Genomic DNA, 17,885 nt, shown 5'->3' on the forward strand with positions numbered 1-17,885 from the left:
TTGCACCTTATGTCGTTTAGGATAGTAAATGTGTTTATGTATCGCAGTTAAAATTTTCAAAATCAGTACGTTTGCTTACTTTCATTGAGTTAGAAATCTCATCGAAGTCATTTAAGGTGTAATCAGCTTCCCGGTCGCCATTTTCGTTAATGTATATTGGTCCAGTCAAACCTAATTATTATACGTACGTCAACAAAAACACAAAATAATTTTTGTTAGTGTTACCTCCGTTAAAAGTTCTGTTGAGTAGTTTAGCAATGATGGCGGTCCCATTAGACGCGTTTCCATTTTCAGCAAGCGTCTCGTTCAAAGCCCAAGCGTACAGCAACATACAATCGTGAAATCCTGCCACAATAACATTCACCTAAAGGTAAAAATAAATTTTAAACGTGTATTACTTACAATCGACCTCAAAATAGCTAGAAGACCGCGAGTTATTTTTTTATTATTTATCGTTTTTCCAGAAAGTATTCCGCTTCAGTATTTATTGTGCCGCCATCTACGATAGTTTTTCGGAAGCAGATATCAATTAAGTTTTCTATACGCCGCGGAAAATGAAAATATTAACTAAGAATTTATTTTTCTGATAGTAGATGGCGCAGTCCGTAGAACTGAAGTGGAATATTTGAAGGGGCGTTTTAAATAAAAATAATATAAAGTAATATTGAAAGTGAAGGATTACCTCGTTCTCGTCAAGGGATCGGTTAAATAGTTCCCAGGATTTTTCAGTGACGTTTTTAACAAAAGTATCGTACTCAGTTCCCGTCGGTACTCTCACAGAAACGACCATTAAAGCATCAAACATTTTCTTCGCTATCTAATTACAAATTATTGATTTAATATTATTTTTTAAATCGAATCCCATTTTTGTCACGATTTCAAATTAAGAAACAGTAAAAAATATAGTATTTGGAGCTCGAATTGATTCGGTGGTTGTATAAAAAATAAAAATCATTAGCATTACAGATTATTTAGCTCAATCCAATTTAAATATGCACGTGATACCACAGTTCCTAAGTCTACGTAAAGGCTAGTTCCCACTTAGCGAAAAATGCACGTGCAAGTGAAATTTAGTGAAGCTCAAAGCTACGACGAAAATCTGCCGCCATAAGCATTCCAAGTAGAGGTATGGATTACTGCCATAGGTGACAATCGTGTGCGTGAAAGTGAGACACCAACATTCCAAAGAGGATGAGCTTCGCTAGAAAGTATGTGATGGTGGGGTAACGATCTCTGCGATCCCATATTCTTAAGTAGCCTAAATCATTCTTGTTATTGCTATTTTACTTTCGTTCTCTTCCTTCTTGGTTGGGTTTCTATTACGTCGCCAGAAAGCAGAAATCATGTAACAGGAATTACTGGCCTTTTTTGCATTTCAAAAACCGTATCGACTTTTTATACAGAGCGCCTGCCCTCCTTGTTTTAAATATTTAAATACTTTTACCTCTAAAATACCAAAAAACAAAAGAGGTTGCACACGTAACGACTTTGGGACAGTGACGGCGATCCCGTGCGGGCTCTGGGGCTCGAGCCCCCATAGGGAAAAACAAACGAGGGCACAGCCCCCACAGAAATAAAATCGAGGAAAAATAGCAATCAGGGAAAAATTTATAATCTCACTGCCCTTATTTGGGTCTGAATTCGTTTTTTTTACAGAAGTTATTTTGAGATTGCAGATGCGAGTAGCATTAAGATGATATAACCGTAAAATTGATTTCAATAGATTCGTCCAAACATAAAATCGGCCCGTTGTGTACCCTATTTTAGCTAAAATACCTTCGTAAAGTATGTGGCTTAATTATCTAGCCATGTACACAGATATTTTTATAAAGATATCGAATTTTATTATCATTGTATTCATTAACGGATGAGATATAAGAAAGAACACTTTAAAAAAAAATAGATATAGTTATAAAAATTTAGAGCAGTACATTTTCTTGCTTAAATTTTAAGTATATGCATTTTTGGATGAAAAAATAATGCCCGTGCCCCCACAGACATATTTTCCGTTCGCCGCCGCTGCTTTGGGACAGAGTTAGAGAGAGTGCCAAGGTCGCCAGAGATATTAGAAAAGATAGATATTGCAGGTTACCGACTCGCGTGAGGTTGTGCAAGACACTAAACTTTTAAAAGAAATAATGGAAGAAACAGCATTAAATTTTAAAATTAAAAAACATTATATGCATTTTTCTGTATGTGAACGACAGTCAAATGTACTATACATTTTTTGGTAAGCTCGTTTAAAACTATTTTTTGGACACAGCGTAGTACTTTTGTTTCGTGTAACAATGATTCTTACTTGATTGCGAGAGCAGTTTATCTTAAACCAAGAAAAATCTCCAAAGAACTGTTGACTTTTGAACAGTTCCACTCCTAAAAACACGTAGTCGCCGCCGGTCATCTGCAAATCATGTGCTTCGAGGAGAATTTCTCGAATGGCGTCTCCTTTGCCAACTAGGATGAAAACTGAGAAATATTTTGCGTTGCGTTAGACAGAGGTTAATCTTATTTTTAAAAGATGCAATTATTCATAATTATGTTATTAACTTAAGAGAGACTTAAAAGGAAAATGTTGGACATCGTGTTTGAACGTAATTAATTCTTTTGAGAAATTTTCTGGTATCGCGGACCAAATTTGAAACATTCATCTCAATATTAGAGCTTAAATCCTGTAGTACGCGAGTCTATGGGAACTTATGAAAGTTCGAAGTTAATTAATTTGGTGCGATTTTGTGTACATATTCCATGATTGACGTCCTTAAGTTTTGTTATGGGTCGCGTGACTTTAAAAATACGTTTTTTAAATGATGCAACCCATAGTGTTTATGGCCAAATTGTACTTCCCTTAAAACCAAACGAAATTTTCGGAACTTTATAAGCAAATGACACTTTACCTCGAGCCATCTGTTTCCCACGCATGAGAAATTTTCGGAACTTCAAACTACGGCCTTCTGTTTGGTGTAGTTTGTAAACTTGAACCTCGAAAATTTCCGATTCAGTGAAAAGCTCTTCCAGACTCTCCGCAATTTTCGCTTGCAAATGTTCCGTTAAATCAGCGATGAGAACGATGTGTCTCCACCGGAAGTAGTCCAACACTTTAATAACGAAGGCGCTCATTCGATCCAAAGAGAAAGATATTCTGATCAATGTCCGGAACACCGATGTGTTCAGGTGTCTAATATCAATTCCTCCCGCGGTGCAAATGGGCAGGTTCCAGAACGTTGACATACGAGCGACCGGGTCCAGAGCTTTGGTGCAACCTTTTCAAATTTGATATACATTTTTAAATCCAATACACTTATTGACCAAAGCTCAAAAATGAAACATCCGTCCTCATTGTTAGATAAAGTTGAAGCCATTGAGCGGGAAAATCGTGCTTGACAACAAAGAATAAAAATCTTGAGCTCGTTTAAAGTTACGTTTTTCAATTTAAACCATTGTTTTTCTCTAGGATTTTTAACACGCATCACGTGTGAAACTTGTCCACCTAAAATAATAGCTTTAAAGGTCGCTAGCTGAATTTGACCGAAGGTAGTGCACTGCAGACGGTATTAGCCTTTCGGATTATTAGTATTATTAAATATTGCTATTACTATTATTTTATTATTTCATTAAACACTGAGGAAGATTTGATCTAAAAGAGCTTGTAAATATTGTCCAAATGAAGATTAATAGGGATATTGCACCTGAACGAAAAACAATGTGGTTGATACTTCTCTAGTAAGTTGTGCTTTACATACCTCTGCTGATAATAATTTTAAAGATATTTCTTCAGCTAGAAGATTGTAAATATTTTGGGTTTTAATTTATACACTAGATGCTTGGTGCTTAAACTTACTCACTATAAACGATCTGTGATTTAACTTATTTAATAAAGTATGTGTGTTTTTACTTATTCAATGAAAGTTGTGTACTTTAACTAATTCATTAAAGGTTAATTGCTTAAACTTATTCAATAAAAAATTTATGTTTTATCTTATTCAATAAAAATGTAATGTCTTATCTTATTCATTAAAGGTTTTTTTTTCTTTTTTATTCAAAGAAGGAAGAAATAAGGGCTGATTGAGTCTGAGAAGACCTCGAGCCCGGCGAAGATCTGATTAAACAGGGCGAGATATGTGTAACGGCCACGCCAACGGGGTGATCCGTGGGGCCAGGGGTGGGGACAACCGGGGCGGAAGTATTCCGACCACCCGTTGCGGGATTGGTGGTCGTCTTCACACGGCTATACACAAATTCTGCCTCCCAGACGCGTGGGATTACAGGAGTACGCCACTACCGCCGGCATCCATTAAAGGTTAAGTGCTGTAACTTATTCAATAAAGGATAAGTGCTGTAACTTATCCAATAAAGGTTAAATGCTGTAACTTATTCAATAATGGTTAAGTGCCGTAACTTATTCAATATAGGTTGTATGTTTTAACTTATTCATTAAAGGTTGTCTGTTTGAATTATTTGCGAAACATGTCTATTTTACTATATGTGTTTTAATTTATTTACTAAATATGTGTTTTAATTTATTTACTAAATGTGTTTTAATTTTTATACTTAAATTATTTGTTAAATTTATTTTATTAAATTATGTGATTAATTTATTTACTAAATATTATGTTTTAATTTAGTTACTTAAATTATGTGATTAATTTATTTACATAAATTATGTCATTAATTTATTGGCCTAAATTATGTGATTAATTTATTTACTAAATATTATATTTTAAATTATTTACTAAAAATTATGTTTTAATTTATTTACTAAATATTGTGTTTTAATTTATTGGCTAAATATTTTGTTTGTATTTATATACTTATGTTTTTGATTTCATTTATATTCGAATGTTTTTTTTATTAATTTATAAACTAATGGTTTTTATTTAACAAGCTTGAAAAAATTGGTCTTAAAATTGTAAATTTTTCAACTCCAAAGTGTAAACGGCAGAAGAAAATTGATCACTTGCCTCTCGGCCTGGTCGTTGAAACACCGAAAGCGCTTTACTTAACTTTTCTATTATCATTTAACATTTTTGTTCACGAAGCGAGCTCCGCTCAAATTCTTCATGAAAGAGGAAAGTACAAAGCAGTCAAAGACAAAAACGCCAGAGTGTAATTAGTCATTGCCAAGTGCACTAGTGAAAGAAAAATCATCTACGTCAATCAGCGGGCTCGGAATATATATACATGATAGTCCTCTTTTGCCCTTCAAATATTGCTCCAGATAAACTATCGAATGTCAGGCTAAGAGCCAAGGCGATGATTACAAAATCGTAAGCATACCTTATAGTTTGAACACATTGCTAAGACTGAGTCATTAACCAAAACTTAACTTGGGTTTTGTAATTATTTTGGGAGAGTAACTGTTCAGACTCTCTATTAGTTAGAACGACGAACCGTAAGAACCAGATTTACTTAATACACTTTAAAATAACAAAAAAATCGTCTTGTCCAGCTTTACACGTGCGTGTTTATACAGGGTGTTTCAAAAGGTTAAGCAAAAAGTTTAAGGGGTTGTAGAGGGTGAGTTGAGAAGTATGCATGTTTTTTTTCCATCTTGCTACGATGAGTTAAAAGACCGCCAGAGCGCTTCAAAGTGTGGCCTACTAGCCCCTGGAAGTAGGCTGCAACAAGCGCAAAAACCAAGCAGTTGGGAAATGCGAACATTAAGGTGATAAGTAAAAAATGACTTTTTTAAACAAATCGAGGTAACCAGCGTAAAAAAGTAAACTTAAACAGTATTTAAAGTCCCTGCTACTTGGATTTGTGCTTGTTGCAGCCTACTTCCAGGGGCTAGTAGGAAACACTTTGAAGCTCTCTGGTGCTCTTTTAACTAATCGTAGGTTAATGGCGAAAAACAGGCATTCTGCTCAACTCACCCCTATACAACTCCTTAAAATTTTTGCATAACCTTTTGAAACACCCTGTATAACCTCTGTGTTATCGGGTGGCGCCACAGTCTCTAGGGCTCCATCACCGGTAGCCATATTCGAAGGGTGGTATTTCGCCAGATTTCATGTGCTTATTTCACGTAATCTGGTTGACGGACTTAATTTTTATCATAACTCGCATCACATGATAAAAATAAATTCCTTGCGAGTGATATTTGTTCCCTTCCGTGTCGGGTAGCTAGACCCAACCTAAGAACATAATGGTCTTTTTTTGGTACACTTTTCTCAAAATGGTAAAACTTTGATAAAGGTATAATATAGGCTATTGTGAAAACCAAGATACCTGGTCCGATAAAGGCCGAGATGTTCTTGGAGCAATAGGCGGCGGCTGCTTGACCCGGAGCGAGATTGGCGTGACAGGATGTGCTCGATTGGATGATGTCAACTGTGAAATTGATATTTCTGTATTGTTTGGCGATGTAGTCTCGAGCGTACTCTAGCGTCGGTTTCATGATTTGGTAAGAGTACGATAAATCTTCTTGGTCGAGGAAGATTCCTTGCAAGTAGGCGTTGTACTCGATTCGCTCTTCTTCGGAGGCGCCATCTTCAACCGCGAAGCTCTCGTCTGACGTTTCGACAGATAAAATTCCTCCATTAATCACAATTAATAATGCCACGAATATCTTTTTCGCAGATTTCGTCCAAACCTGCAGATTAAAAAAAATAATAAAAAAATCAGTTATGCCCACCCGGTGTAATTCAAAGCCCTTCAGAAATAGATATATATTAAAAATTAGTTAAATAGATTTTCAAGAAGACAGAAATTTAAATGCATTCCATTTATTTAGTGAGTGTAATGTTTTCAAGAAGGAATACAATTTTCATTAACATTTTCACCACAAATTCCTCAAAATAATTGAGTATGGGTAAAAATGTACGTGTATGAAATTTCAATGAAGAGTACAGGGATTCATTTCGCTTGTTTAAAATTACACAAGACTGAAAATTTAAAGAAATTTGTTTCGCTTTGTTTTTAAATTGTTATGCGAAGTTGATTAAATTGGGAATTCGTCATGGTTTAACTTGATTTATACAGTTTATTAAGATAAAACTCGTAGTTTGTCAGCTTTTATAAATTCGAATGAAGTATGAAAATCAATAGACTTTCAAGATATTTGAATCAGGAGAAATCTTGTTTACGATTTTTGAACAGTCTTTTTAAAGCAGGTTTGACACCATGGCTCACAAACGACGTTGCAGACGAGCAAACATGATGCGGAAGTTAAAAGAAAATTAATGAATAACTTCACGTATAATAACCCCCGTGAGCTTCGATATTTTGAAATTCCGTTAATAGAAACACTTATAATTAAAAAATATATTCAATTATATAGATATTTGAAGAAACACTAGAATTTTTTTAAATTAAAAAATTAAGATTTTCTTATAGATTTAATAACTGCAATTATCTTTCAAGGATTAAGCAAATATGTCTAGTTTAGTACCTTTTTTGGGAATGCTCCTATTTTATGGAAAGAAAAAGTCGTACTTTTAAATTGATTATGTATAGATCACTGAATAGCTTTGATATACGGATAGTGCACGAGAAATGGGCTCACTCTGATATAACTCGCTTTCAATTTTGGTACTGTTATCGAGAATGATGAATGTCAAAAATAACTTCTAACGTAATAAAATAATTTATTGGAACTATAACTGAAATAGACAGAGAGAAGCGAGAGTTCATAAATGTAGAATCAAGGGTTCTTCGTTGAAGCAAAAGTAAATAGAATAAGAAAGACTGACTTCATATTCTAGCTTCACGCTGTGGTTGACTTGCTATTTAATATGCTCGAGAACAAGCGATTGATTAGGGCAAATATAATTGTTGTAAACTCGCTCCATTTTCCTTAACAAATTGTGCTCATTTGGATGTTTCTGTAACCATTTTGCTAGTGATAAATTATCAATTAATATACTTTGATTAATTTTAATTAGAATCTGATACTAGCTCTTTGAAAAATTGTAGAATGCAAAAACAACCTTAAAAAATTGAGTAAATTTGGAATAGGTATTGGGAGATAAAAGAAGTTCTCGACTCAAAACCCTTTTTTACTTTTGATAGATTTATATCAGAAATCCTTTAAGCGATGATTTTTGATATTTCGAAAGCCCTTACGTTGTTTATCGTTGAAGCTAGAAGTCTATGACGAAAACGTGATAGGCTAAGGGAATTTCCTAGTTATTTCATCAGAGTGTTAATAGTTTTAAGACTGCGTGTTGGGTTTTGAACGATCTGTGATCATATTTGTCTAAAATTATTTGTATTTCCAACAATATCGAATTTAAGTCTGCTATATATGTGGTAAGTCTGTAAATAATTATTCGCAAAATCTTACCCTTAGAATGAAAATCACGAAATTTAATAATTGATATAATAAAGTATGAAACATAAATGGCAGCATTATTTTATCGTTGTCTTAAAATTTTGATATTTCTACAGATTTATAATGCTAAAATAGCAGTGGTTAATTTTTTCCAAATTTAATTTAATATTACTTTTCTACATAACTCTTTATGGCACTTGATATTAGTGATGGATACAAAATTGAGGACAGACCAAACTCATTTTAATCGGAAAAATTCTGGCCGATCATTTTCTATACTTACATTTATGGAAAGCGCGTATCTCTCATCTTATTAAACAACAATACTATTAAATGTAAAAATAATTTGATTCTTATTTAAAAACATACCATTTTATGTGACATAAACCATGTATATTGGGTAGTATTTGTAATAATTGACATTTTTAAATGCTTCTTCGTTAAATAAATTTTGTATATCTTTCAGACTTATCTATGGACAATGGTTAAGCAATTTCTAATTTCACGAAACACATAATTAAATCTCCATCCAATATATAAATAAACAGTTTTTTTTACAAATTCCCTAATTACCGTTTTAAATTTATTTTAAAATTTTCATTATTAACAGCTTTATACTACTAAACAAAAATTAATTTTGTTGATGTCTTCGTGTAGTTATGAACTATTTATATGTGAACATGCATATTCCACATACCATTTTCCATTTCCACTTCATCAAAGAGAACATTCCCGGTGTGAGCCCGAATGTCCGTTTCCGAAACTGAATCGGCCGCTGATATCACAAGGCAGAAATGAAATATTTTTGCCCGTCTCATTTCTTGGGACGAACGCGAGGCGCTATCTGGGAAATGATTGAATTCTCTGCACAAACAAACCCGAAGAAGGTCCGGGATTGTTCGTAAACAAACAAAACGACACGCCAATTGCTATTAATAATGTGCAAACAACTTGAACGTTGTTATTGTCACCACACATTTATACAAGCAAATACTAAACTAAGTATAATAATATTATTTCTTATTGTATAATAAGTAAGAACATATAGAAAACCAAAGATGTTTTTTTGGTAATTGCAACTACAAAATATAAATAACTGAAATATTCTTATAAACCCAACGGAATTATATAAAATCGTTTTCTTATAATGTGCGAGTAAATCAGCATAAGAGAAACTGACCCTGAATACCAAATAAATAACAAAATTAAAAATACTTTCCGAATAAAAAAGATGTATCTAAATTAGTTATCGCATTGGGCGGCAGATTTTAATATTTATTATTCTTTTAACTTTGATTTAAAATAAATAATTAATTGTAGACTATCTGGGACGCCAAAGTATTCGTTAGTAAGACTACATTTTCCTAACTAAATACAGTTTTATTAAAATTAAAATAAATTTATTTTTCAAAAAAAGATTAATTTTCAGGTTCCATACTATATCTGCCAGAACTCCTGGTGTTAGTTAGGACATATTGCATCTGTCACGTGATATACTTAGGGGTTGTCAGAAGGTGTTAGCTGTGAAATAAATCTAGACAAGTTAAATGAAGCATGCTTTATTGTTAGCTATGAAACATATTCAATATGTCATAATCCACTCACTGTAACCTAGGAGCAACAAACACAAGGAGAACGCAGCTAGCCTTTAAACACGCTAACGAAGGGTTGTGTACGAATTTCATTGGACGAGCGTCACGAGCCTTTACGATGAACGTTTTACGGGAGGGGGGGAGACAATTTCCGAATTTTCCCCTTCCGACGGCAGCAGGCGCTAAAGCGTCTAGCCAATGAAAAACGTACATAAGAAAATCCACGACTTTTGACGGGTTGCGTTCTCCTTGTGTGGGGTGTTGTGTTTGTTGCTCCTAGCTGTAACTAACTCAGCAACATCCTGCCTTTCCATATATATTATCCTGTTAACTCGTAATCTTTGGGCTAGAAAATATTCAATATTGTAGATAGAAATTTGTGAAGAACCCAGTTTTTTAAAATAGTTTATAATGTATCGAATTCCTTTACGTACAAATATCAAAAGGCATAATATTAGTTCTCTATTTAACGCAAGCACGATAAACACTCAATTCTTGTGTTTTTATTGATGGTTAACAGCAATGATATACATAATATTCTAAATAAAGCAGGAATCTCTAAAATAATTTCCAAATCGTATGAAAGGGGTTTTCAGAGAATGTCTGAAAAATAAAGCAAATAATGGCAGCGTAAATATTATTAAATTAAAACAAGGGTCAACCTTTTGATATGTAAAACACGACCTTAATTATTCATTTCCTCAATTTCCAATACGGTAGGTAGCGTAATTATTTATTTTAACTCCATAACAGTTTTTCAAATACCAATGTTTTTTCGCAACGTTATTAAACAGTCCAGTAGGAACTAAACACTGAAGAAATTCAACCACCCGCCAAAAAAGTGTATGCTACCTGAAAATGAACCACAAATTGAAACATCAATGACGATCATTAATATTCAAATCTACGAATTGTTGAAGGGGGAAACAATACTACGCTTTAGCCAAATATTTGTCTCATTTATTTTCTCCCATAAGCGACCAAACGCGTTTGATTTCCTAGTATCGCGGCTAAATTTCGCTTTAAATTCCGTCTTTTCTTTCTGCTTCTTTCCAGGTCAACTTAGTCGGCCAAGGTCTCAATCTCACCCCACCGCGTCGACAGAGAATCTCGCTTATTGTCGACGAAGCGCCGCGACTACTGATAACGTCCAAGATGCTATATTTAAGTACTCGGAATTACCACCAAACTCGCGGTAATACCGGAAGCAGTTCGACGGTCGTAGCTGTGAGATTCATATTTGTATGTCTACTCTTACAAGGTAAGTGTTTCAAAGTTTCCTTTACACTGGTTTCAATAAAACGTTGGAAGTATTTCTTAGACAAAAATGCGATTTTTTTGTTCTCTTTCGAGTGAGGATCTATCTATAAGCTGAAACCTGTTTTTCTAGAACTCTCGTGGCTCCGGCGTGTCTGTTGACGGGCCTAATATTATCAAGAATATAAAAAATCACGTATTAAAAACGAAAGCGTTTTAATATCTTTACTAAGTTATACTATAGATGTATATTTATTTACCAGTAATGGTAGCTGTATAATATGGATATGGTCTGTCAATACCGCTGTTGGGTAAAACAATTTGTTATTCATGCTAAAAGTTAAGGATTTTTAAATCGTTTATGGAGCACTGAAATTAAAATATTACAATTTCAACTTATAGTTTCGATCATAGATTTAGTTTCTGTTCAAAATTAAATCTATATTTTTATAGAAATAAAATATAATTTACCAATGAATTTATATGAACGTTAGCGTTTAATGACTGACGGAAATATATCGAATGTAGGAGACGAAATAGAATTTATAATTAGTGGACTTTTATTGCAATTTATTTTAAGAGTTGTGATTTAAATTATCACGAAGTGTGTGAGAACACGCGAGTTGCCATGATTTATAGAAAAGCTGTGTTGGGCCAGATTCGTTTTAATATTACTCGACATTTATTTTGCCAATGGGGTAATAATAAACTCTATAGTAGTTTAGTATCAAAAATTAGGTAAGCGGTTGATATTTTGACCAAGAGTGATAAATCAAAACCTATATATAACATATGACCAGTATTTGTGGTTCATGTTAAAAATTAAAATGTTGTTGCAAATAGTTAATTTCCTCTGGAGCCTTTCAGTTCAGTGTAGGAATTTAGATTTTCTGAAAGTAATAAAGCAATACAGTTAAGCCCAAAAAGTTGGTAATCCGAATGTTGAATTTCAACGGACACCTAGTTTGTTAATATGAAACTGCCATGCAATAGCGTTTTAGAATTTTTTTTTTATTCCATTGGACCTACCTTGAAATTTTTAAGATAGCCCAAATCTTTGTTATTAACGACAACATTTGGAAGTAAAAATTCCTTAAATTTCGACACAGATTTATAACATGGATCATAGAAATTGAAATCAATATATTCTACTAGTTTTATTAAATAAAAACCATTTACTGATCAAATATCCTAGTGACACATTGTTGGACAGTAACAAAAAGAACCAAATAGAGTAGTAGCACTCCGTAGCTATGGCCATGCATGGCCGCCATTTTGGTCGCAAATTTTTTATCTATAGTATTTGTAAATTATTAATATAAAATATTTACTGGTAATTACGTTATTTTAAATTAAAATTACTTATAATCTACCAGATTAAACTTTTATTTAAAATATCTAATTCTGCAATTAAAAATTGATTTTGGTCGTTCCGGAGTAATGAAATTAAACTACTGAGCTGTCATAGAATAACTTCTCTGTAGTAGTACACAAAAGAGCATACTTTAAGTACATCAAAAATAATTATAAAAAAATTAAACCAGTTCCAATGTGTATTAGCCTAGATGATGATAATGATGGTGATTATTTTTATTATTATTATTATATTTAAAAACGCCCCTTACCTTTACGATTAATCTTCTTTAACTTCTGAAATGCGGCTTTAAACTTTGTGTATGTGAGTGTTGTGTCTGAGTATTTTACTTTCTTTATTTACCTCTAAGCTTTGTACATGCATTACTACTTACTTAAGGGTATTCGGTGTTCTAAATACATGTGATAATACGACGAACTGCCGTGGAACATAGCTGCCTAGATAGTCTTTCGATCTAAGCTATTGAAATATGGAGTAAGCAAACTTTTTCTCGCACTCTACATAGCGTCATCTGAGTTGCTTCGCATCATAACTCTGTTATGAACATTTAATCGAGTATTGTACACGTGTATAGTTATTGAATTAAATTCAATATATTTCGCGATTATATTTTAAAAATTCGATATTTTATATTCTACTTATATATTTTGTAACTTCAAATTTTATTTTCTCATAACCTGATTTCTATTTCATTTCCCCCCCCCCCCGGGGGGGGGCTAAAGGCACCACTGTGACAGTAACTAAAAAGATGGAACGATGCGTACTTGTAGACATTCAATTTCTACTTCGTGCTTTGATTTTGGGCCCTCATCGGTTTTATTTACGATGGAAAGCGGGACACTAATAACAATTAAGGAGCGATGCCTGCTCGTGGAAATAGAACTTCCCCCTCAACCTTTGAGGGGTTGGATAATCGACCTTGGATGGACACCGTGTAGTTGGGCCTAGAGCATAGCGTTGATTTAATTTGGGTCTGCGGAGGCGTTTGACTAAAATCACCTGGCGCCGAATTTTCCAAAATCATTGCCGGCGTTGATTTCTAAAATGTATTTGAAAGAAAAATTATATACGCCTCCTCTCATCTCTTTCTATTTAAAACCTAATTTCTTTACTGAGCAGTTGCTCCCTCTTTGATCTATTTCTATTCATAAGCCCACTTCTTTATTGAGAACGGTCGGTCGTTCTTTCTCGGGGAAACAATAGTTCTGTTTGTTACTATTTCAAATCGTATTGCTTCGACTATAAGGACTGTGTGTTTAAAGTCTTAACTATAAGGATTACGTACGTTTTTTGTCTTATTGAAGTGTGACGTTAAAAGGATTTCGTCATTTATGTATATAAGGATTAATAATAATCAGCTAGGCTAATAGCCAAGGCACCACCTTAGCAATGCCGGATTAACGTCCGTTGAGGCCCTAAGCTTGAGAGTTATTTATGGCCCCACTAACTAAAGGAAAACTATTTGGTTTTCGGTGCTTCAGGTATTTCAGTTTTATCCTATTGATTACGTGGATGTTTTACAATATAAGAATAAGATAACGTGATTTAAAGTTAATGCAAATGAAACAATTGAAATAATTTTTCTATCAGCGCCATCACAACAGTCGAAGTCAACCAGGTTTACTTACTAGATTTAGAAATGGAGAAGATTTGATTGCTATTAGCTATATATGAACTGGCTGAATTTATACAAATTGTATAATAATAAATTTTACAATATTTTACATTTCGTAATCCTTGCTCCCTTGTACCATAAGTAACATAATAACCTTAAGTTTGACACTTCCTATAGTTTAAATTTTCTATCCAAACCTTTTTCAACACTCCGATTTGGACTTACAATCTGACCCAGTAGTAGATTATCGTTCATGGCCTTATATTTAAGTTTCGCTTTATTTTAGACGCTAGGTTGTCCTGTGCTGATTGTGCAATAACTTTAAAATAACTTCGGTTATACATTTTGATAATGGTTATAGTTCTTATGTTACTTATGCTTGTACCAAATATGCTTGTGTCTTTGCCACTTTTTTGTATTCGATTATGCAAAAACTCATTGTGAAACAACACTTTAAATTGAGCAATGAAAAAACATTATCACCGTCTTTGCGAACTTGCTTAAGTAACGATGATTATAAAATAAAGAAGTGATATAATATAATTAAGGGAATATATGTAGGTAAAACGACTGTCTTTCATAATCAACAATATTAAATGTTTCTTTTTTTCAAGCGGCGAAATAACCTGTGCATAATTCTGAATAATAATTGCAGAGAGCTATGGCCAAATTATTATTAAAAGGAATGAGACGAAGCAGCTTTCTCCCTGCCCACTGCCGCCTCAGCCACTAAACGGCCGCTTCCGCATTCGACGACAAGGAGGTGTCTCCGCGATATTCACCTGCAATTCTGGATACATTCTATCAGGACACAACGTATCCAGATGTATAGAAGACACGAAGCTATGGTCGCATTTTCCACCAACGTGCATAACAGCCCAAAGTAATATTGTATTTGAATAGGTATCTTCCCATTGCGCCGAATCCCATTCGACCAAATTCCCATTAGACTGAATTCCGCAAATGTTTTGATGAAATTAGCCCCAAAGGCGTGTTTTGTATTTTTCTAATCGACTCACGCAATATTCACAATTGAGCGACCGCAATAAAAAATAGTTTTTCTTTCTACTCCTTTTGATTTTTTATGGAAGCATTTTAATAAATTTTAAGTCTGTTGTAGGTTAGGTTAGGTTAGGAGAGGTGAGGTGAGGTAAGGTTAGGTTAAGTAACACTGCATGCTGTTCTGACAGATGCTGTAACGGATCAAACCGAATCCTAAACCCGGAGAAGTTCGGGTTTTCGGTCGAATGGGACAATCCCATTAGACCGAATCCTAAATCCGCCAAAGTGCGGCTTTTTCGGTCGAATGGGATTGGGTTCGGTCGAATGGGATTCGGCGGAATGGAACAGATTCTTTGAATAGATAGTAAATGTTTATTTTTATTAATAGTAAATTCTTAGGTTGAATATGCCGCTACCAAGGATTATTTCAGGTACCTAAGAATAGGTAAAGACTGAAATTCTTATACTTAGTTTAGAAAGTTCGTTGGCTTTTGATATTTTAGAGAAAGTCTTTTACACAGATGATTGCCATCTATGTTTACGTTTAATAATTAAAAAGCATACGAACTGTGTCTACCAAGTAAGAGATTGTGATACGAGAGGGTATTACTAGAAGCTTATGCTTTTGTCCCATATTCTTAGGTACCTGAATTCATCATCGTTTCTACTAGGAATGTTAATACGAAAATCTTAAACCTAAATATACGGTTGCTAAAAACTTTAAAAATAAGGTGCATGTTTTCAAAATAAAGATGGTTTATACTATCAGACTTTGAGAGAGGAAGGTCACTAATAAAGATCGCTTAACCTAACAAAGTAGTTTTTCCATTGATTTTGGATTAATCACTTATTTTACCATCATGAAGGACATTAAAGTAGGTGTTTTTCAATACTTAGTGGCTGACTTATAGAAGACAATAACGAGTTAGGTTATCAAACGCGTGAAGCCTGAAGATAACTATAAATAATTCCTAGTAGACGATATGAGTTCCTAAATATAGCTTTTTATGTTCCACTTTCCTACATTACTACAAATTTATGAATTCTATCTAAAACAACATTTACAGAGGTTCCCGAAAGTCACGACTTGAAGAAGTGCGACGAAGTGACATTCGACTCTCAAACTGTTTATCTCAACGAAGGAGCAATAACACTGAGATGTAGTACACTAAACCAGAATATCCTGTGGTTAAAAGACTCCGTGGCGTTGAGCTATGTGGTACCCGGAATCACATTAACGAGGGACGGCTCTTTAGTGTTAACGTCCAAAGAACTAGTAGGACAGTACACTTGTTTAACAATGAGTGAAAACTCTCTCAGAGTATTAGAATCTTACATGGTTGTAGCATCGCCAAATCCGAATATGCCCGTGACTTTATCGGACAACGTGGAAATTCATCCTTTGAAACCAAAAGAGGTTCTCGTAATAACGGTGAACAAATCGATCGAACAGAACAGATTATGCGGAGTTCCTCAACTTATTTTCGAACCAGAGGCTAAAATTCGAAAGAAACGAATAATTGATGGCACGCGGGCTAAAATAGGATCCGCACCTTGGATGGGGATCATGGCCAGTGAAAAGAACCCCTTTCTTTGCGGGTGCTCTTTGTTAACTTCCAATTGGGTTGTCACAGCGGCTCACTGTCTTAACTCAGTCGAGGACAATGAAAGATCAAAATTAGTGATTAAATTGGGCAAGTACTTAAGACGGCAGAGGGAGCCCGGCCAATTCACCAGCTCCGTTTCGAGAATAGCCGTGCATCCGGATTTCCGGCCCAGGGCTATCAGAAACGGAAAGGTGATCGTCAACTCGAACGATATAGCATTGTTGAAATTGGAAACTCCGGTTCCGGCTGAGTCAAATTCAATTATACCCATATGTTTGCCGAGACAAGGACTTCTGGAATCCCTGCCCGAATCCGCGCTGGCCGTGGTGACGGGATGGGGAAGAGTCAGCGTGCAACAATCAATTAACGCTTACACTTTGCAAGAGGCCAAACTACCACTGGTGGATAGAGGAATATGCGAACGGAGTTCGGATTACGCTTTAGCTAACGGGACATTGTGCGCGGGGTACGCCGAAAGCTATAAACCCGACACGTGCGATGGTGACAGTGGCGGACCGCTGTCCGTTAAAATTAACGACCGCTCTTTCCTGGTGGGTATTGTGTCTTGGGGTCAAGGGTGTTCGTCTCCTGGGAAATATGGAATTTACACCGATGTTGAGAAATATTTATCTTGGATATTAAATATAATAAATAGTAAAGAATAAAAATTACTTTCATGAATTTGTGCAATTAGTTTATACTAGGATGCTAAGACTTATGGGTCGAAGTACCGGGTACTTAAACTTTCACTTATTAAGTTTACTTTTTCACCAAACATTTTTACAACTTTTGGGGCTGACCACTTGCAATAATTAGATCTCGGGGTTTGGATAAGAATTATCCGTTCTATTTGTTTTTATCGATAACCGAAAATTATCTGAATAAAACCTTAATCTTTGCACGTTAAATCTTTTTATAACCGTGAATAATATCCATAAAAAAAGCAGTTAATCGAAATTTTTATGAATAATTGGAAATTCGGTGGTTAATTTATCTGTTCCGCCGAGCTCTAGCTGTAATCCGTTAAAACTTTGGCTGTAAGTGTAACGGTAATCGCCCTGTTTTCGTTTTTGTTTAGTGTGCTCTGCTAATCGGTTATCGCTGCAATGTTATAGTGGTTCATTTTCGTTAATCACTGTAAATTTTCCGTAATCACTGTAATACATTA

The 17,885-nt window shown here is 34.5% G+C and overlaps 2 protein-coding genes across 2 annotated transcripts in view; one reads left to right on the forward strand and one right to left on the reverse strand.

Moving 5' to 3' along the window:
• The window catches only part of LOC149940243 (atrial natriuretic peptide receptor 1-like), a 34,154-nt gene extending 25,501 nt beyond the window's left edge, over window positions 1-8,653 (reverse strand). The window contains exons 1-7 of the mRNA XM_090179185.1: window positions 8,639-8,653; window positions 6,226-6,589; window positions 2,895-3,260; window positions 2,300-2,466; window positions 683-817; window positions 226-364; window positions 80-171 (exon numbers count right to left, since the gene is read on the reverse strand). Coding sequence (XP_090035311.1) covers window positions 80-171; window positions 226-364; window positions 683-817; window positions 2,300-2,466; window positions 2,895-3,260; window positions 6,226-6,589; window positions 8,639-8,653 — 1,278 coding nt within the window. The remainder of the gene's footprint in view (window positions 1-79; window positions 172-225; window positions 365-682; window positions 818-2,299; window positions 2,467-2,894; window positions 3,261-6,225; window positions 6,590-8,638) is intronic.
• A 296-nt stretch (window positions 8,654-8,949) lies between these two features.
• Window positions 8,950-17,382, forward strand: LOC149940244 (uncharacterized). The gene is made up of 4 exons (XM_090179186.1): window positions 8,950-9,006; window positions 10,918-11,122; window positions 14,764-14,991; window positions 16,178-17,382. The coding sequence occupies exons 1-4, from the start codon at window positions 8,950-8,952 to the stop codon at window positions 17,380-17,382; spliced, it is 1,695 nt and encodes a 564-aa protein (XP_090035312.1).
• Window positions 17,383-17,885: the final 503 nt, after the last annotated feature.

This window comes from Leiobunum rupestre, chromosome 6 (genome assembly GCF_980474605.1).
Source record: "Leiobunum rupestre chromosome 6, qqLeiRupe1.1.hap1, whole genome shotgun sequence".
NCBI classification, from domain to species: domain Eukaryota; kingdom Metazoa; phylum Arthropoda; class Arachnida; order Opiliones; family Sclerosomatidae; genus Leiobunum; species Leiobunum rupestre.